At 40.9% G+C, this 21,864-nt stretch overlaps 1 protein-coding gene across 8 annotated transcripts in view; it reads right to left on the bottom strand.

Annotated features, from left to right (window-relative positions):
• Positions 1-2,058: 2,058 nt before the first annotated feature.
• PIKFYVE (phosphoinositide kinase, FYVE-type zinc finger containing) overlaps positions 2,059-21,864 on the bottom strand; it is a 936,520-nt gene continuing 916,714 nt past the window's right edge. For all 8 annotated transcript variants that reach the window (XM_033947121.1, XM_033947126.1, XM_033947127.1 and 5 more), the window contains one exon: positions 2,059-7,472. In XM_033947121.1, coding sequence (XP_033803012.1) covers positions 7,357-7,472 — 116 coding nt within the window. In that variant the 3' untranslated portion in view covers positions 2,059-7,356. The remainder of the gene's footprint in view (positions 7,473-21,864) is intronic.

Below are 21,864 nucleotides of genomic sequence, written 5' to 3'. Positions count from 1 at the left end.
TGAAAAAAGACACTGTTCGGGGAGCCAGGAAGAGAGGAGACGCAACCAAGAGCAGGGGCGAGAGCCGTTCCTCCGTCCCCAGCAGCAATGGAAGCCGTGTTCCCTAAGTCATTTTCCTGATGCAGCAGTTTTGCCCCGCGAAACAAAGACCTTGTTGGATATCGATTACAAGCAACGGAGCCAGTTTGGCATAGGATGTTTGAGCTAAGTACCTTATACAATATATGAAGAATTTTTTGTTTGAATCGTCACAAGTTTGAATGAACTGAATGAACTTAATGTTTTGCTATGAACTGAACAGCAATTTAAAATGAACTGTGGGCTTATTTCAGCCAAATTAACTTCGTTTTGAAATACTTTTTAACATTCCAGCACTTTTTTTTTCTTCTCTGCACTTTCTGCGCTTTTCTATGAACTTTTAGCTATTTTAGTCTTTCAAGCGCTTTCAATTTTGATAAGTTTAAATGAAATGTAGGATTAAGTTTAAGATAAGGAGTTAAGATATACTTAAAACATAATGAAATAAATTGAAATGCAAGAAGATAATTAAACTGACACTAACAGAAGTTGATCTTGAGTCTCAAAAAATGATATGCTGATTCTTTAATTAAATTTTTAAATTTTAAATTAAATTACAGTAATTTAAAATAGATTATAAGTTATATGTTGATTCTCTACTAAATTAATTAAAATTAGATCAAAAGTTATGTTATTTAATTAATTAAAGTAATAAATTAAATATTTTGGTAGGGAGATGGGGAATTAGCCTGTGATGTTATAAGGAGGCAAGAGATTAATTCATTCTTCTCTTGAATAGTTCCAGTTGGAAAGATTTACTCCTAAGTCTGAGGCATTTCCCCATAATAATTAATTAATAATTGAAATATTTTAAATAATTAGATTTAAGGTTTACAGTAAATTTTAACAAATTATTTTGGAATCGGTGTCTCTTTTTTTAGTTTTGTGAATGGTTTTTGTTATTTGTTTATTTTATCAATATAGTACCATTTTAATTTTTTGTTGTTTTGCTGACTGAAGATACACATATATGTGGTGAGTGTACTAAAGTGCTAGTGATTTGATAACCAAACTTAAGTAAACTGTATATCTAGGTGAGGAAACCACCTGCATGTGTAGCAAGGTTCTGATGTTAATTCATCAAACTTTATACCTTGGTATTTGTGACATGTTGTCCTTATACATCCCAAGTAGATCACTGAGATCAGAAGCAGTTAGTGGATTCAGTACATTATGTGGCAACAAACTGCATTTTCATTGTGAAGTTCTAGACTGTGGAATCATTACCAGGGAGAATAAGTGTATGTAAAAATGTTGAACAATTTAGGCGACTGCTTAAAACTCACTTATTTGTAAATGAGTTTTGTTGTTGAATTATGACAATGTGTAGAAGATTGATGAGGGATACTGCTTTAGTGTTTCATACTGTTTTCTGTCTGGTAATAGATTGTGTATGTTAAATTGTAACCCACATGGGTTTTAGGTAGAAATTTTTTTTTTATATAAATAATACACAGGAATAAGAGAACCTTCTTCAGCTAGGTAAACTCTGCTGCTGGAGAGATAGATTTGCTGGTTGGAAAGGTGAATAAATCTTGATCCTTAAGCATTGTTTCAGATCCTAGATTTCAAAACAAAGTCAATCAAGGATTATGTGTGATTCTGAACAGTGTAAATGCCAATGGATAAAAGTGCTAAGGTATATGTGTATTGCTATTGCTTTAGTACATAAAGGGGACCAAAATGCAGTTTTGCATCACCATTTTATTTTTATTGGAAAATGGGATGTTAGTACTGACTAATAAGTTATTAGATTCAGCTTGCATTAATTGACAAAAACTGCTGGATCTACCACTGATTTCTCAATTAAATCAATTTTAATTTAAAAATGTTCATATTTAATAGCAATAGTACTCTCAACTGAGATCTTCATCTGATAATTGGCATGGGTAATTAACTCATGACAAAACTGGCTGAGTGACATTTGATGGTTAATATTAATTTGCGAAGTCAACATTAAAAAAAAGAGTAGGCATACTCTATTCTTAATCTTAGTTTATTGGCATTATTTATATACAATTCTCCAGTTGGTCAAGGCAGTAGACTAACCTCTTAAATAGTTCAGTATGTTCTACTGTACAAAATACAACTAGAATAAAGTTCAAGTAGAAATATATACGGTGCATTTTACATATGGAGTATTCTACATATCTAATTTATCTTTAAGTGCTCAACAGTAAACACTGAATTATAAGAAAAGCGTGAAATATAGATCAATACATCCAGATATGTAAAAAAAATTAAAATCTCTCAAAAATCCATCATAATACATTTATACAAAAGAGAAAATTGGGTGGGACCGCTTATTTCTGCATCAAATAATGCAATTGTGACACACATACACAAACACAGAGAGCCAGCAATAAAGGTTGGCAAATGGGGCAATTGTCCTGGTTCCCCATGTTACAGGGTGCCCCAAACCTGTCTGAAGTTGAAAGAGAGATGACCTTTAAAGTAAGCTTTGGGGCCCCCTCCCTAGCATCTGCCCTGGGCCCCATCACATCTAGCATTGGCCCTGTATATATACATAATATACAAATGCATATACAAAATTCATGCTACAAAGCAAATTAGCTATTACAAGAGCCTATACATTGTGCAATTTGAAACAATGAAACCAATCAAAAAATGTATTCACTGTGCCATTTAATGGATTAGCATAACACTGTGAGACCAGTGAGACATTGCTGAGGCTGGAGCTGTTCCTCAAAGATCCAACTGTTTGGAATTTGTCTCGTCACCCTCCAGCACACATAAGCGGGATTAAAGGGTTGTTCCAGTTTCTACTGTAAGCATTCTGTTGCTTCAAACACCCAATTCAAATTCCCAATGTACTGTTTTTCTTTGAACACTACCAACAAAGCAACATTTGTATTTGCTCCTGAAAAGTGTTTTTAACTGTACTATTTTTAAAAATTGAGACCTTATTTAAACAGAGGGTCCTGATTTATCCGAGAAGATAGGGTTTCATATATGCCTTTGGGATCAATCTTGTTTAAATCAGGTCTGTGGTGGTGTCTTCTACCATCTTAGTTTCCTGGCCATTTTACCTAGAGCTTTCATTTGGAATCAGAGGCCTGTTTTTCTTCTGCGAACAGATGTTTCTCTTTTCAATCTGATTAAAATACTGCATCATAATTCCAGGAAAGTCTTTTAAAAAATGAAAGACAAACATTATTTGTGGAAAGCTGAAAACTCAGCCAGGTCTGCTGAAAACATTGATTACATGCAATCAAATTTCTTCAGTTAGTTTTACCAGAAAGCTCTTCTCAAAATGGGTCCATTTTGTGCCTTTAACTCACAATCTGTATTGCTCAAAATGTGTTCGGCTGTTTCTTCCTTTTTTATTCTTACTCCTGGGGTTTCTTAGTGCTTTGCTCTGTTACTTCTGAAATAAAAATCACCTGTTCCTTTTTCTTAAGGATCTTTCTTTTCTAAATTCAGTCTTAGTTCTTTTCATATTATTTATAGTTTGTGTGTATTGCTGATGCTTTTATAAGGTTATGAAAGTCAGCATGACACCATGTCCACTGCATTTAAATCCATAATGATGAGAATGCCTTTCAATGTTAATATATCTTCAGAAACAAAACCCTCCCCACTATCATTGAAACATTAAGTATATCAATTGCCATGCTGCCTCTTGCTTATCCAAAGACATGTACATTATAGGTGGTAATATTCAAAGTAGTATGTTTCTGGAAAAGTCACCCATGATGCCTTAAAGTTTACTTTTATTCAAAATATCAAATCTTTGGTGGATCACAAACAAATTCAATGGCAGTAGGGTTGAAATGTGGCATCGAGACTGACCAAAGCAGAAAAATTATCCTTTTCCAGGTGCTCTCTGGTTCAATATTTTGGTAGTCTTAAAGCAAAGATGGGTTCTTCTATGGGTATTGACATTATAGTTACCAGTAGATAGCTCATGTCTCCTTGACAAATCTGTAATATCAAACCCAAGAATCGTAGCAATAAACAAAACACCATCAGAAAACACTGCTACAGAGAACTATGGGCTCCTTTTACTAAGCTGTGCTAGCGGTTTTAGCGTGCACGCTAGATGCTAACGCCAGCATTGAGCTGGCATTAGTTCTTGGAACATAGCGCGGGATTAGCACATGCGGCAATGCAGCGCACGCTAAAAATGCTAACGCACCTTAGTAAAAGAGGGGGTATATGTGAAGCCCTGTAAACATTCCTACAGATGTTTTTCTTTCAGAAAGGGATGATAGCACCCTGATGTAGCCACTATGGCGAAACGTTGATCAACGTCAGTGCTTCATGGTCCTTAGTGCGCAATATATATTCATTATTTAAGTTCTCCAGTTGCATTTCTTGCATTGCACAAGACTTTAAATATTCCAGCATTACAAGACAGGAGTTGTTTTTTTTTAATGTCAATGACGTGGTATTGATCCTGAATATACACTACCCAGTCTCTGGAGGGTAGTGGTGGGGCTCCAACACTTTTTCCTCCTGATCTTGTATTGATTATATAAACTGTGTGAATGTTTTGAAATGTTTCTTCATTGTTAACAATATAAAGTGATGGATGCTCATACACTCTTTAGCTGAGATTCAAGGAGTGCTTTCAGGGCTTCACATATAGTTCTCTATAGCAGTGTTTTCTGATGGTTCTTGACAAATTTGTACAGAAGGACAATAATGGAGACCTCAAGTTTTGTCTTTAAGAAAATAGCAATACAAAAAAAGATAAACTGGTATCAGAAAACACCCTTCTATGGGATACGCATATGTATACATATATACACTTCAAGATTTTAAAAGGATTTTTTTCCCCATTCCTTGCCTATTGGAAAACCTTGATTTACGTGGCTTAAAGTGCCCTGTTTTAATAAGCTCTGTTTCTACTTTAGACATATGTGAAATAAATTAGAAATAAATAAAAAAAACTATTTGGTCATACATACAGTGTAAAAAAAGCATGGCAAATAAATTTCAGAAAATCTTAGCAAACACTAATCTTTCAAATAAAGCAAAACCCATCCCAGCTGATGATGATGTAATTTGCTGTAATACAGGAAAGCAAAATGTAGAGTACTGGCCAGAGAATCAACAACAGCTATGTAAAATATGTCCAATGTGTTTATCCAAAATATCCACAACAAAAATATTTTCCAATTAATAACTATAAAGAATGGTGACTGACTTATCAAGTTTTTATCTTAAAATGTTCCATTTTAATGCAGTACTAGAAGTGAAAATATTGTACTAAGAAATAATAAAAAAAAACTCTGTACATATATACTTATGTCAACTGATAAGCCTATTGGGATGGATCTAATTTTAGGACTTTCACACATGGTTTCCTTTCTCAGATTAGGCCCAAATAAGCAACAGGTTTCAATCCACTTTCTTGAGATATTCATGTTTGAAGTATCTTAATATGCAACCTGCAGGGCACCAACCTGTAAGTGTGCTTGTAAACAAACAAATCCTAATCCCATAAATTGTGAGCTTGAAATAATGTCACCTACTTGCTGGATAAAAGCTAATTACACAAAATACTTTACAGAAACCTAATGTGAGATAAATTAATAGGTTTCTGGAACAGGGCAAGAAGAGTTATAAAGCAATTACATCATTCAACTGTGCTACACTCAAAAGTCATATTTACAACAGAATCACAGGATTGCAAGGTGCCAATGTTTACATTTTTACAATGCGGGGAATGTTCGTTTTAAAGCAGCATCACTAGGAAGATCAGTCAGACATTGCTTTCTTCATCTTTGCCAACTATCCTTTAAAATAAGGGTTCTCAACCCAGTTCTCAGGACACATCTAGCCAGTCAAGTTTGCAGGATCTCCACAATGAATATGCAAGGGATAAATTTGCATGCAATACCTCTGTTTTATTAAAATCTATTTCATGCATATTCATGGTGGGTGTCCTGAAAACCTGACTGCCTAGATGTGAAAATCCCTGCTTTAAGTATTCCTTTTCAAATCATTCAGTCATTTGATAAAATGATTTATTCTCTGTGCACATTTAGAAACCTGAATTTGTAAATACTACTACAGCTCAGTGATGCAAATTAATTCAGGTCTGAAAGACCAAAATCTAGAAATGTGGGTCTATTTATAAAGTATGCTTCATAACACACAATTTTGTGATTAATTAGGTTCACTGGAAGAACTATTTCCCCCTTTTCTATACTTTGAAAACAGATGCTGAATCTCATATCAGCATCTAGGGGTGGTGCAGCTCTTTCAACTTATTCCATTGTCCATATTGTATTTCTCAACATGCTGAACTGACAAAAGTCTGAAAACCTAAGTGATACCATTAAAAGTAAATGAAGATGAATTATGTGATTCAGTGACTCACTGTTGTCCTATCTGGGTGTTACCTATGCATGCCATATTTTGGATCAGGAAGTAAATGAAAAGAAAGCCTAGACAAAATACCATCATCATTCAGAAATAAAAAATAAAGCAATGGACCAATCCATTAACTCTCTGCTTCCCAAATAACTGAATCAATATAGAATGCCAGTCAGAGGCTATTTAGGAGGAAGGTTTACTGGCATTCTGGAAACTACTCCCCTCACCTGGTGTTGCTGCTGTATCATGTGCATTGACAGTGGGGCGAATGGTTTACATTAGGAAAGTGATGGCATCAAATAGGGGACAAAGTACATTTAACATCTCATTAAAAATGTCTTCCCATCCCTCAAAATTAAGCTTCTAGGAAAATAAGTCACAACAAATAACTGCTGCTCCACATATGACAGGCTTTCAGTCTGAAAATTCTATTGGGTTTAAAAAATGACAGTAAACCAAAGTCAAATTGTGCTCATGTTTAGTATCAGAGACAAAAAATGAAATATATAGCTTGTTCACTGGTTTCTACCACTGTTTGTATTCTAAAATATTGTGTCTTTAAAACTTGAAAGCCTCAGTTTCCTTTCTGTCCTGTGCAAATATGATCATGATTTTATATGATGCTGTTCTCTTTTTCACATTTGGATTATCAGTTCGCATGCTGCCTTCTTGTCCTTTTCAAACAAAAATGAACTTTGAAGTCCTGACATCGCTATAATTTCAGGTGGATAAGTGCAGAATAGCAGTGTCCTGTAATTACCAAGTTCTTCCCTTCTTTTCTCAAGAACGCTCTGTTAAAGTGCAGTAAGAGAGAGAAACTGGCTGTAAAAGGTCTTGAAAATCTGCATTGGAATGTTTGGGATTCTTCTGTACTCTCCTTTAAAAGGATTACATTTTCTGCTGTGGATTTACCTTACAGTTACTATCAGCTCAGCAATTCAGACCCAAACCTGTCCAATGGTCAGGTACCATAAGAAAATACTTGTCCATTGCTTCACAAAATCTGGTCCGGTACAGTTCTGGAGAAACCACTGTTGGCATCTTACCTAGTGTTCAAAAGAAAGAAAAAAGAACCATGAAGCAGATATCCTATTTGGAAACAACAAGACAGGCTATCTTTACAGTGGAGATGTAGCCTAATGAGAGGCTGTCATTAACTTATAAGATTCTGCTTTCTAAGCATAGATCTTCTTAGTTAAAATAAGTTTGTGGGATAGGTTTTCTTAATCATCTGAAAATCTCAGACTCATTCCAACTGCCAACACTTCAACAGATCATAGGCAGCTGCAGTCCTATTTGAGAAATGTCCCTTTCATAGTAAACCTGCAATCCTAATTCCACAACCTGGTTTAGCTGCAGCTGACAAACTTGGTGAAAGAAGAAGCAGAGGACAGGCAAATTGTGGTTATCATTAAGCCTTGTACTTGATGACTAGATTCAGAGCTTGTCATATAGGAATTTAGGAGCCCTGGTATACAGCTCTTGACTGCAGGATTATTATTGCAATGACAACTAGGAACAGTCCTCCCCAACAATAACTGAATCCTACATTGATGACATATGACATTAATAACATTCTGGTCCAGTTCTTGTTAGTCAACATCCCTCCCAATTTGGCCTCAAGGACACGTAAAGTCATGTGGAAGCAATCTGCTGCTGACATGTCAGAGAACCAAGTTCGGGCAAAAAGCTTATAGTGTCATGGACACCACACAGTTCTGACTTTTATGAGGTAGGATCATAACTCAATTTTCACTTCCTCTTTCTGCTGTTGCTTCATAATTCTTCAGTTGTGGGTTTTGCAATTAGACTAAATGCCTGATATCTAATAACTATGAATCAGTTCAACCTCTAATTTAGCTTTATGGTGCATTGGAATTTTATTCTCTTAGAGCCTTTTCCTTAATAGCTGCTTGAACAAGATTTTTTCTTTCTTTGATAAGTGGTTTGGTACACAGAGAAACACATTCTCTTCATGCTGAGTTGTCACATAATCACACTGAAACATACTGTCAGAGCTGACATCTATTCGAGCAGGTGGACCAATCCTTGTGGCGTCCCTCAGAATTCACCGCTTTGTCCACTTCTTTTCAATGTTTACCTTTCTTCCCTTGGTACTAGATTAGGTAATCTCAGCATCAAACTGTTCAGTTATGCAGATGATATTACAATCATAATTCCTACTTCATCTTTAACCATAAGTATTAGTTACATTGTTGAAGAAATATTCAAGGTGATTGAAAAATGGATGAAGGAATATAAATTGAAGTTAAATTCCGAGAAAACCAACCTTTTTTTGCATCCCCTCACCAAAATCAGTATGTTTCTTATCCATTCATCTATTAAAATCTTGGGGGAGATTCTTGATTATAGCATATTGTCACAACCCTAGCCCTAAAGCCCGGCTTGTGCTAGGGAAGGCTGCGCCTAACCCTAAACTTACCTTGATAAGGGCTAACCAGAGTGACAGGCTGAATACAGACAAGCAGAGAAGACCTGAGTTCCCATTGAACCACAAGGTTACAGGGCCCTGGGGAGGGGAAGATGATAGTGGGAATAGCCTGGTGTAGCAGGAGGTGCCTTTAAAGAAAGAACAGCCTAAGAGGCAGGCACACAGACACAACTGCTGGACCCAATTAGAGCTAATCAGAAAGCCCAGCAGAAGCAGCAGATTGTCCCTCCCCCTTTCAGGTTAGGGCGTACCCAGCTCAGGAATTTAGAGGCTGAACTCAGGAGAAACAAGTCAGTCTGGCCTGGGGCAGCCCAGGAAGGAGGCTCAAAGGACTGGGCTCCTGAACCCTCTCAGATTCAGGATGTTGAGATGGCAGATGTTACCTCTGTCCCTGAGACCAACCAGCCAGCCAGGATATCCTAGAACTCATGGACACTTCCCTGGAACCAGAAGAAAGCTTCATGGACCAAAGCTAAGTCTGATTTCTTTGTGGGTTTTTTGGTGGCTGCTGAATCTGGTTTTTTTTGTTAAGGCTGTCTGGAAGCACAAGGCAAGGGCAGGCAGTGTGAGCAGTGCTAGGTTCACAGCTGCAGGTGTGTCTTAGTGCTGGTGACAGTGAAGAAAGTGTTTTTCTTGTTTGAACATTTGGACTTTTATTTTTCCTCTCTGTTTGGATGGGACTTTGTGACTGCCCAGGAGAAAGGGGTAGTAGTGGGGAAGAATCCACACAAGATCCTCAGGGTGGGATTGTGGGGCCAATTTTTGGCAGTCTTTGAATTAGTGGATTCAGCTACTCCCCTTCCCCACCAGCTACTTGTTAAGTTGGCTGGGGAAGGCCGGCTAAAACCCAGGCCTAGGCAGCACTTGCTAACTGTGTTTAACAAACCCATTGTAAAAAAACCAGTGTAAAGACTGGGTAATTTTGGTAGCCTTAGGTTGCCCTTTATGGACTGTGAAACTATCAGGGCAAGGCTACAATAGAGTCATTATTTTGAACTTACCTGCAAGAAAGGTGTGGGCTGTAATTTTTGTAAGCCCAGTTTTTATGTTTGTGTTTGAATGCAAAGACTGCACTATAGCTGTTCGCTATCACAGGAATAAAGTTGGACTCAAATACTTTTGAAAACCTTTATTGGTCCTGACGTTTGTTTTGTTTTATATTGATAAGAACCAGCAGGATCTTCAGTTTTCTTTGAAGGCACGTCTAAATCGGTCTTTACTGAACCCTGGTCGGTGGCCATCTGGAAAACCCGGCACCGGCAGGTTCACAATATCCATGAAAAATCAATTGGACTGTGTTGTACGGAAGGGGTTCAATACACTGTGGAAATTTCATACTTTAAGGCCATTTTTTGATCTTCCAGCAATCAAAATGCTGGTCTAATCTTTGGTCCTAAATCAGCTGGATTACTGCAAGACAGTCAACCTTGCTGGCATTAAAAAAAATCTTTCCAGACTAAGAATTATTCAAAACGCTGTATCAGACCAATTTTTGGTCTAAAGAAATTTGGCCACATTACCCCTTTCTACTGGGATTTGCAGGTTCACTCATAAAACACATGCTCATTTTCACATTCCCACCCGTTTCGGGCTGTAAATTTAAAAAATATAATGAGCGCATTCTTTCTTATCAAGCAACCACTTGGGATAAGGATTTCAAACAGTTAATATTGTCCTCTGTTTCTTATTTACATTTTAGGAAATAATTAAAAACTTATTTGTTCTCCAAATTTTTGTGCAACTAATCACTAACTTTTAGGTTTCTCTTTTCATCCAATTGTAGTTTTATTATTTAATCTGTCTGTTTTTTTTTCCTTTGTCTCTCTCTCCTTGGACACTGTCTGTCATTTTTTCTGTCTGTGTCTCTCCCTGGCCCCCTGCCTGTCTCTCCGTGGCCCCCTTCCTATGTCCATAGTGTCCCATCCTATGTCCTTAGTGCCCCCAGTGCTGCTTTCCTATGTCCATAGTGTCCCATCCTTTGTCCTTATTGCCCCCAGTGCTTCCTTCACATGTCCTTAGTACCCCTTCCTATGTCTTTAGTGCCCCCAGTGCCTCCTTCCCATGTCCTTAGTGCCCCCAGTGCCTCCTTCCCATGTCCTTAGTGCCCCCAGTGCCTCCTTTCCGTGTCCTTAGTACCCCCAATGCCTCTGTCCTGTGTCCTTAGTGCCCTCAGTGCCTCCTATGTCCTTAGTGCCCTCAGTTCCCCTTCCTATGTCCTTAATGCCCCCAGTGCCTCCTTCCTATGTCCCCCTCACTGCCTTCCCGACTTTGTCCCACTCTCACCCCCCGAAGCCAGCCTGCCTGCCTCCCTTCCTCCCATCCCCCTGTGCAGTAGAACCCTTGAGCAGCATCTTTCCATTTCCCCCTCCCCGCTGTGCAGCAGACCCCACTGGCCCTCCCATCCGACCCTCCCACCGCGAGATGACCTACAAACCTCCCGGCTCCAGCAGCGTCCACAGCATTCTAAACACGCGGCCTTCTACTGCCCGTGATTTCCTCTGCTGCGTCTCTGTCTCGATGTCATCAGGGACGCGGCAGAGGAAATCAGGGCAGTAGAAGTCCGCAAAACAGCGTTTAGCGTACTGTGGACGCTGCTGGAGTCGGGATGTTTGTAGGTCGTCTCGCGGTGGGAGGGTCAGAGGGGGTTCGGATGCCCCGAGGAGGGGTGCGCCGGGGGGGGGGGGCGATGACGACGAACTGCCTTACAGTGAGTGCTGCTTATAGTGAGTGAGGGGGAGAGTCGAAGAGTGCATGCGCACTCCTGCCAGCCAGAGACCTGCGGATCATGGATCACGCAGGTAGGAGTGCGCATGCGTGCTTAGCGTTTTATTATTATATAGATGGAAAAAACTGAAAAACATAAATTGTCATTGGCTTTGAATTAGTCTGCTGTATTCTTAATTGCAATGAATATGTACTGAATTTTTTTGCTTTCGATATTAAACTAATTTTACCAGTGTGAAAGGGGGTAAGTAATCAGAAACAAAAGAATGAATTTCTCTCAACAGCTGTTTAAAAGGAAACTCTACCCAGCATGTATTCTACAGTATTTCAAACATGCACAAGTCAAGCAGAAAAACACTGCATGATGCATTTACAGGGTGCCCATAAAAACACTCCTTGATTTTAAATAGTTACAAAACCAAAATTTATTGGAATATTTTTTCACTTTTGAGGCTACAGTTTCATCAACTCAAAGTTTCTTATGGTATCTGTTGATTACATATACTAGAAGGGCTGGGGCTGGCAGATGGTAAGGGTGACAGAAGGGGGCTGATATTGGAAACAACAGAGAAAGGACAGGAACTAAAGAATGAAGGTGCAAGAAGGGATCTAATGCTGCACTTGGGAGGTGGTAGCAGGGCTTGGAGATAGATCTGATGATGAGGATTGAAGGAGGGTTTAAGGGTGGAAGAAAACCCCCCATATGCTTATATTGCATCTGATTTACATAAAATTGACTAAGTGCAAATCAGGATGGGGGCTGGGATGAAATTAGTCTCTCTCTCTCCCCCCTTGCCCCCAGAAAACATTCCACTAACCTCACCTGTTAATCAGCAAGCATTGATGTGATAATCAAGCTTGGACCAGACTCTCCGAAGCATATCCTGCGTGATCGCGTTTATTGTTTCCTATAGATCATCCATAGTTGCGGGTAGTGGAGGTACATACACTCTGTCTTTCACGTACCCCCAAAGGAAAAAGTAACAAACAGTAATGTCCCGTGATCTCAGGGGCCACTTGAGGAACACCTGGTTATTTTGTCATGTTGCATTGTCTGAAGGTTGTAACTTCTGCACCAATTGCAGCTTATAAGGATGAAAGTGCAAACGATTGTGTTAGATCTTGCTAACCGTGCTTTTTGGGACTTGTATTTGCTGTCATCTTATTTATAAGCATATTCTAATAAGTTTTGATTTTGTAACCATTTAAAATCAAGGAGTGTTTTTGTGGGCACCCTGGAATTGGATAAGCAGTCATGTTCAAAATAGTTTGGCTCATATTTGCATGATGATATAAAAAATATCTGACACCTGCAACATGAGCAGATCCTATACCAGTGATGGCTAACCTTTTTGAGCCCGAGTGCCCAAACTGCCGCACAAAACCAAAGAATTTCCTCAAAGTGCCAGCACGTCAATTAAACCTTAATAACAAGATTTTAGTATCTAAAAACTCTTTATAAAGTTGCCTGAACTATGTAACATCATTTTTAAATCTTTGTATTGTCAGAGAATCAATTTGATTCACAATCCTTTGGTTTTCATTTCAATTTATTGGCAATTTATAATGTTTTAATGATTTCATTCAATTTAATGAATTTAGGAAGAATTTGATTCAGTTACACAATATATTTTAAATGTATTATTCACATAACATGTCAAATGTATCCTGAGTAAAAAAAAAGATAAACTTCTTAAAACTGTTAACTGTGTCAAGACTCGGTGTGCATTCCCAAAGAGTCTATACATGTTTTTTTGTAAAATTTACAATCAAATTAGAAAATAGTTAAATCATTACATTTCTAATAATATGATGTAAAGAAAACAAAAGAGCTTTCAATTAAATCAACCGTTTTTATTGGAAATTCCAGATTGGAATACAACAGGGCCATGTAAAGTCCCTTTTTTAAATAACATTTTTAAATAATATTTAAATAACTTAGAAAGTGTCTTAACTGCAAACTGAAAACACTGCTTCATGTAAACATATGCATTGGGCATGCTCTGAAAAAAATTAATGTGATTTTTGTTGTTGCATGCATGCTGATAACTTGTCAATCCTTGGCTCATAGTGCGTTAATTTCAGAGCAACACATGCAGCACTCATGTCATCCGTTAATCTGTTTCTAGCATCAGATTTTATATGATTCAAAGCCGAAAACAGCTGCTCACAAGCATAGGATGACCCAAACAAAGTAAGAAGAGCAATCCCAAGTGCTTTCATGGACTTAAAATTGTCTGGCAGAGAATTCCACGCTTTTAGGATTTCATTTTCAGAACTGCTAGCAGTGATTTCATTTGTCACCCTTTCACATTCAATACGTTCAAGAGCCGCACACAGGTCATTGAATTTACTTTTCCAGATAGAGCTTTCTTGAAATTCCAGTAGCTCCATTTCCAAATTTTGAATATCCAACCACTGTAAGCAGGAAAGATCAAGATCTTCAAATGTGGACTTTTCTGGGGAAGTTATAAATGAAAGGGTTGTCTCCATCTTACGGAACTGAGAAAATCTTTTACTAAAATTCTCCTTTGCTTCGGCTACAATGGTGGCATATGCTTTGTGGATTTCCTGGTGTTTTTTATGACTGTCCACAAATGTTGTAGAATTATCCAAATGTATTTTTAGGTTGGGAAAATATTTTAGCTGTCCACTCTCAAGGTCTTTTTCAAAAACATGCAATTTTCTCTCAAAAGCTTTGATGTCACTAAACATGCTTTCTGCTGTTTTTCCCATGCCTTGTAATTTTTTGTTTAGTACATTAAAGTGGTTAGTAAAATCTGTAAAGAACATGAGGTTGGTAAGCCAGGCCATGTTGGTGAGTTGAGGATAGTCTTCCCCCTTTTCGTTCATAAATAGCCTAACTTCTTCCAAGCAGGCCACAAATCTCTCTAACACTCGTCCTCTGCTCAGCCACCGGACATTATTGTACATCAGTAAAGTGTTATATTGTGCCTGAACCTCATCAAGAAGGGCTTGAAATTGTCGAAAATTAAGAGCACGCGCCATGATGAAGTTCACCATTTTTGTTACATCTTTGAGGACATCGTCAAGTTTTTTGCTCTTTCTTTGGCGCAGAGAGCCTCTTGATGTATTATGCAGTGAAATTGAATCAGTGGATGTTTTGCTTCCTTAGCAAAGAAATGAATGAATCCTGATGTTGTCCCCACCATGCTAGGTGCTCCATCGCTAGTAACTGAAACTACTTTTTCTGGACTTATGTCTAGTGATGAAAAAGCTTCCATCACAGCATTGTGGATATCTATCCCTTGTGTTCTTCCAGGCAAAGACAGCAGTTTTACCAGCTCTTCTCTCATGATGTCACCAGTAGCATAACGCAAAATGAGCGCTAGTCTTGCATGGTTAGTAATATCTGTACTTTCATCCAAGCACATGAAGTAGAAGGGTGCTTTTTGTAAGTCGCAAGTAAGCCATTCGCAGAACCCTATCTTTTGCAGTATTTCAGAGATGCGCTGCACAATTTTATCCTTGTTTTGGAAATCATGGAAGAGTGAATTACTCCCAGCCAAAATTGCCTTTTTGATAAAATCTCCATCAGAGAGGGGCTTACCATGTTTTGCCATGCACAGTGAAATTTGAAAGCTGGCAACTGTAAGATGATTAGTTTTTGAAAGATAGTTGCTAAAACTAAGAGACTGGGAGTGTTATTTCTTTAATTTTCCTACAAGGAACTCTTTTCTTTGAACTAAACCAAGTTCAGCAACACTGTTATGGTTGGTCTCAAAGTGACGTTTGACACTTGATGTGCGAGACACAACACTTTCATTACACATAATACACAATGCTTTCCCACTGCGTTCAATCACTCCATATGTACTCTGTCCAGGCCTCTTGGAATGGTCTTCCACTATCTGTTTTTGCTTTTTTTGCTGTACTCATTTTCTTTGTTCAAGACTTCAAGTCTACAAAAAGATAAAATTTGTATAATAAAAAAATTCTAATGAAGTGCTGTATACAAATCCGTCCCCATAAAAAAATATGTGATTGGGAAATTTTACTAATTGTAGACATCCGTTTTGGTCAAAAAATATACTGTCCGGGTGAAAACCGGACTTGTGCAACCTGAGTGTATGGGAAAAGGACTTTTATTTTTCATTATTGGAGCCTTTGTTATTTTATTATGATGTTTACAAAAGCACTGTGAAGGGCCACATATACACTTTACTGTTTTTTGCTATATTGAGTTTTCCATAAGGTACTGCGCAGAGGTGTGTTGGTTGTTCACAGAGAGCCCAGCCCTCCTCTCAGCTTACTGAACTTCTCTATGCAATCATCATAAGCAGCTTTTTTATTTCCTCAAATTTAGCATGTCCCCCATGGAAGATACAGAGGTTTTTACAGAGGAGCACATTATTAGACACATTAACTTCCCCCCATATCCTCACCTCTCTAGCATGGGAGCACTAGGAACTGTTCCTGATTACAGATGTCACATGTGGAGTCACACTACAGCCTCACTGAGTTCCTGTGACAGACTCAGTGTGAAGCTTCTCTTCCTCCCCCCACTTCCCCCTCACACACTGCCTGGCTCATAGGATACTAAGGGGAAGACAGGCAGGCTAAACATCCACTCACAGGACTGCAGCCAGCACAGGAGGATGGGCCGCGGCCCACCGGGACAATGCCCGGTCCTCCCAATGGCCAGTCCGGCCCTGTTGCCAGGTGAGCTGCAAAGCAGACACCGGCACACTCGCCTCCCGCCGCGCCGCATATCTTAATTGCGGACTAGAGAGTTGCGCGGGGACAGAAATCCCACCCGTCCCCGCCAAAGTCTCACCCGTCCCCACCCGTCCCCATGAGGAATCCCACCCGTCCCCGTGAGGAATCCCTCCGTCCCCACCCGTCCCCGTGAGGAATGTCCTCCGTCCCCGCCCGTCCCCGTGAGGAATCCCCTCCGTCCCCGCCCGTCCCTATAAACTTCAGAAATAGTTATTTAATTTAATTATGCTACTGAATTAAAGGCTCTGGTAGAAACCTATTTACAAATAAGCAAAAAGACTTTATTAATTTGGAAATATTAATTGGGAAGAATACACACTTTGTAAACGGGTTTCTACCAGAGCCTCTTTTGTTTATAAATTTTTATCAACACAACTAATATACTACTTTATCCTGAAGCAAAAAAAAAGAAAAAAGAAATAGAATTCTTTTCCTACCTTTGTTGCCTGGTTTCTGCTTTCCTCATGTTCTCATTCAGTTCCTTCCATCCACTGTCTCTCTTCCTTCTGCGTCTTCCATTTGCTCTGTTACTGTGCCTCTCCCTTTCTCCCCCCTTCCAAATTGGTCTGGCACCCATCTTCTTCCCTCCGCTCCCCCCATAGTCTGGCATCTCTGTCTTCTTCCCTGCCAGCGTCTTCTCCCCACTCTCTCTTCCCCATTTCCTTTCAGCGTCCTTCTCCCCCCCCATCTTCCTCATGTCCTGTCAGCGTCCTTCTCCCCCCTCTGTCTTCCCCATGGCCTTTCAGCATCCTTCTCCACCCCTCCCCCCGTCTTCCCCATGTCCTTTCAGCGTCCTTCTTCACCCCTTTGTCTTCCCCATGTGCTTTCAGCGTCCTTCTCCCCCCGTCTTCCCCATGTCCTGTCAGCGTCCTTCTCCCCCTTCTGTCTTCCACAAATGCTTTCAGTGTCCTTCCCCCCCACCCCGTCTTCCCCATGGCCTTTCAGCGTCCTTCTTCACCCCTTTGTCTTCCCCATGTGCTTTCAGCGTCCTTCTCCCCCCCCGTCTTCCCCATGTCCTGTCAGCATCCTTCTCCCCCTTCTGTCTTCCACAAATGCTTTCAGTGTCCTTCCCCCCCACCCCGTCTTCCCCATGGCCTTTCAGCGTCCTTCTTCACCCCTTTGTCTCCCCAGTGCTTTCAGCGTCCTTCTCCCCCCTCCTTCTCTCCCGCCCCGGGTGCAGCACAGCCGGCCAGGTCCCCTTACTTTTGTGGCGCTTCCGCGACCGACAGACCGACAACAGCCCTGGTCTGACAAACCTCCCTGCCCTTAACCGCGAATCTAAATTTCCTTCTTACAGCTGCTGTAAGAAGGTAATTTAGATTCGCGGTTAAGGGCAGGGAGGTTTGTCGGACCAGGGCTGTTGTCGGTCGGTCGGGTTAGCGCCACAAACGTAAGGGGACCTGGCCGGCTGTGCTGCACACGGGGCGGGGCGGACGGCCCCCCCCCTCCCTTGGAAGCCGCGAGGCTAATCATCCTTACCTACCCTGCCTGCAGTACAGAGCCGAACGTAAGTCTTCCCAACGTCAGCGCAGACGTCGGAGGGAGGGAGGGCTTTGTTTACCGACGTCAGCGCTGACGTCGGGAAGACTTCCGTTCGGCTCTGTGCTGCAAGCAGAGCAGGTAGGGAGAAAAGCCGCGCGACTTAGTACATCCAGCCCCGCAGGAACCCTGCGACCCTCGGAGGCGTCCCCACGGGATCCCCGCGACCCGTGCAGCTCTCTATTGCGGACCTTCCCGCGTGCCAGCTGCAAGGCCTTCGCCATAGGTTTGCCATCGCTGTCCTATACTAACAGATACCAAACCTGCCTCCTCCAAGGGAATTTTCAAAATTGTAGGAAAGCATCTTCTACAAATTCAGTTCTAATAATTTAAAAGCAACATTTTTAAATGACAAAGGGCATCCAACACTACTTGCTTTCTGGATTTCAAAAACTATACAATGACTATGCTGCACACTGATTCACAAAAACAATTGTACCTCTAAATCTACTGCAAAGCAGGAAGCTAATTCCTTCACTCCAACCACTATCTGTCCTATGGATGCCAGCATCATGTGGGTTGTTAAAATCAGAGAGCAACTTCCTGTTTCTTATGACCTCCCTAGCCATTGGTTGTTAATATCTACAAAGAGGAGATGTGAAGAGGCATGCACCACCCACATGCTGATGTTTGTTACAGGCAACCATGGAAGCAGTTGTTGAAGTGAGTTCATTTGAGGGGACCAGCGTGAGAGGAGAGAGTCTTGGAGAGGTCTCATGTGCACTCTCGCCCAAGAGATCACCTCCGTGGCTGCTGCCATTGACCCTAAGACTTGCAGGTAGGTAGTGCCATGCCATGGGAGACGGCCTCTGTAGCAGATTTGAAATCTGCTTCTGGTGCATCAGTCTGCATGGCTCTGGAAGAAAGACCTGGCCCAAAACTTTCTTGAACAAGACTCTGAGATACTCCAGTTGATGAGATGGCTCCAGCTGGCTATTCTTGAAGTTGTGGAGTTGTACCACTCTTGAAACTGCTCATTCACCTTCCTCCTTGGATGAAGCTCTGATGAGCCAATTGTCCACATGGATCCCAGCCTTGCGGATGTGTGCTGCAACCATCATCACCTTGGTAAAGGTACAAGGTAATGCTGCTAGACCAAAGGGAAGCGCCGAAAACTGGAAATGCTGGACCAGTACAAGGAACCCTAAGTACCTTGTGTGGGCTGGGAAAATGGGAATGAGGAGATAGGCTTCTGTCAAGACAAGGGAAGTGAGAAATTTCCTCAGTGCCATTGCTGCTATGACTGACCGAACAGTCTCCATGTGAAAGTGTGGCACCTTCAGTTTCACACTGATGGCCTTGAAGTCTAGAATTGGTCTCCAGTCTTCTAAGCATTTCTCTGGCAATATAAAGTATATGGAGTATCTGCCCAAGCCCGATTTTGTGTCCAGGACTGGCTCTATGGCATGAAGATCCAGTAGCTTTTATACCATTACTCTTACTCTGAGGGCTCTCTGGTCAGCTGGACAATCTACAAAGTGGTCTGGAAGGGGAGCACTGAACTCTATTTTGTAACTGCCCCGAACGAATTCCAATATCCAACGGTCTACACCAATATGAACCCAGACCGACCAGAAGGCTGATAGCCTACCTCTATCTCGGGGAGCTTTGCCCTGTCCTGGCATTATTGACTTCTTAGAGGCTGGAAAGAAGTGAGAGCCTGTGGCCTGCTGTCTCCTGCCTCTATCAGACCACTGATGTGATTCCTGAAAGGACTGCTGCGGTGCTTGGCTAGCTGCAAAGGAAAGGAATGTTCAAGAACCTCAAAAATTATCTCTTCCTTGACCTTGAGCCATCCAGAATCTGTCATCTGGTAAGACCTTGGGACGATGTTCCGCAACCATTACCATCAGGTTATCCAGACCCTTGCCAAATGGCAACAACCCCTGAAAGGGGAGCCTGCTCAGCATGGTTTTAAAGGCAGAATCTCCTGCCTACTGTCTGATCCAGACAGGGCCGCCATCAGAAATTTCTGGGCCCCTTACTGAGCAATCCTATTGGGGCCCCCACGCACCCCTTCCCCCCCCGACGCCCCTCCCCCCTTCTTCCATGGGCCGAATACACACATACTTTTCTGCTAATGCTCCACCTAAGCCAGTCCCGTAAAATCTTCTCACGTCCATTGGGTAATTTGGCATAGAGGAGATATTCATAAAAAGAACGTCCGTCAAGATCTTTACTCATAGACTGTGCCATTTGCTTTAAATCATCTTCCATCATTAATCCAAATTGCACAATTCTTTCTCTGTCTTTGTCCTGAATGGCATCTGGCCACATTGCTGGATCCTTCCAGTCAACAAATTTATGAGCAGGCGCGGAGAACGCATTTTTAAACAAATGTAGTTTATCCTTGTACTCCTTATGTAATTTTAATCATCTATGGATATGTTTGTATGTTTATTGTTCAAATGGTTTTATTTATTTCCCCAAATTTATTTTTGTTATATGCATTGAAAATATTTGATATTGCGTTTAAATCAAAATCTCAATAAACTTGAAACTTGAAACGAGTACCCGTGAGATTGTGGGAGGGTTAAATACTCAAAACTTAGAAGAATAACAATTTACTTAAAGTTTTTGCTACGCCAGCTTTCTGGTATCTTTACATACAGTGGCGTACGTAGCATATGTAACACCCGGGGCTCATCATTTTTTGGCACCCCCCCCCATCTGTAAGAAAAACATGATTTTTAGTAACAAACCACACGTCACACATGAGTACCTAGGAAAAGGCAGCATCTTATATATTGCAGTGAGCAGTACATCGATAAAACTAAACAAGCCAGACCAGCACAGATCAATCCTACACCGTCAATCCTAACAGAAAACCATGTCTTTCGAACACACAGAACACAGAAAACACCTTTGCCTAGTATGGAATATGTCATCACAAACTAACCCCTCACTCTTTTACAAAACTGTAGTGTGGATTTTAGCCACAGTGGTAACAGCCCTGACGCTCATAGAATTCTGAGCATCAGAGCTGCTACCACCACAGCTGGCGCTAAAAAACACTCCACAGTTTTGTAAAAGGGGGGGGATAAAATAGAAATACACAGTTTCAACGCTCTAGCTCAGAGGTGCCCAAACTTTTTGAGCTTGTGAGCTACTTTAAAACGACCAAGTCAAAATGATCTACCAACAAAATTAAAAAACACAAAGCACACTATACGCTGAGAAAATGTTAATTATCATTCCTATTCTGGGTTTTTTCAAAGAGGTCAAGGCAGATGACTCTATGCATTGTCACCTCAGTAACAACCATTCAAAAATAGACAAATATACCCTCCATCCTTTTTATTAAACCACAATAGCAGTTTTTAGCGCAGGGAGCTGCGCTGAATGCCCAGCGCTGCTCTTGACGCTCATAGGCTCCCTGCGCTAAAAACTGCTATTGTGGTTTAGTAAAAGGGGACCATATTGTAAAATATAGACAGCAGATATAAATTCAGAACTGTGCATAGTAAGTGAAGGGAAGTTTTCATCTCTGGGAATTTACCTAGTTAACTATTAAGTTATTTGGGCAAATTCCTTTGAAAACTGTGGTAATACTGCCTCCACTTTGCTAAATTTAAAATAAAATCATTTTTCCTACCTTGTCTGGTGATTTCATGAATCTCTGGTTGCACTTTCTTCTTCTGACTGTGCATCCAATCTTTCTTCCCTTCTATCAGCCTGTATGCTTTCTCTCCTCCACACCTCATTCCCTCCCCCAACTTTTTCTTCCTCTCTCCCTGACCTTTCTTTCTTTTTTTCTGCTTCTCTTCTTTCCTTCTGTTTCCCTGCCTGCCCCCTTTCTTTCTTTCTCCCTGCCGTTCCCCAAGCCACTGCCACTGCCGCTGCCATCGGGGAACAGGACCCACCAATGGATAACAGGCCCCAAAGCCGACGCCGACGCATGCTCTCCCTGCTTCGGGCCGATCAGTCTTCTTCTCCCCGACGTCAATTCTGCCGTCGGAGAGGAAGTTCCGCCCAGCCAGGCA

The sequence above is a fragment of the Geotrypetes seraphini genome, chromosome 5 (assembly GCF_902459505.1).
Source record: "Geotrypetes seraphini chromosome 5, aGeoSer1.1, whole genome shotgun sequence".
NCBI classification, from domain to species: domain Eukaryota; kingdom Metazoa; phylum Chordata; class Amphibia; order Gymnophiona; family Dermophiidae; genus Geotrypetes; species Geotrypetes seraphini.
This window is presented reverse-complemented; position numbering and strand designations above follow the sequence as displayed.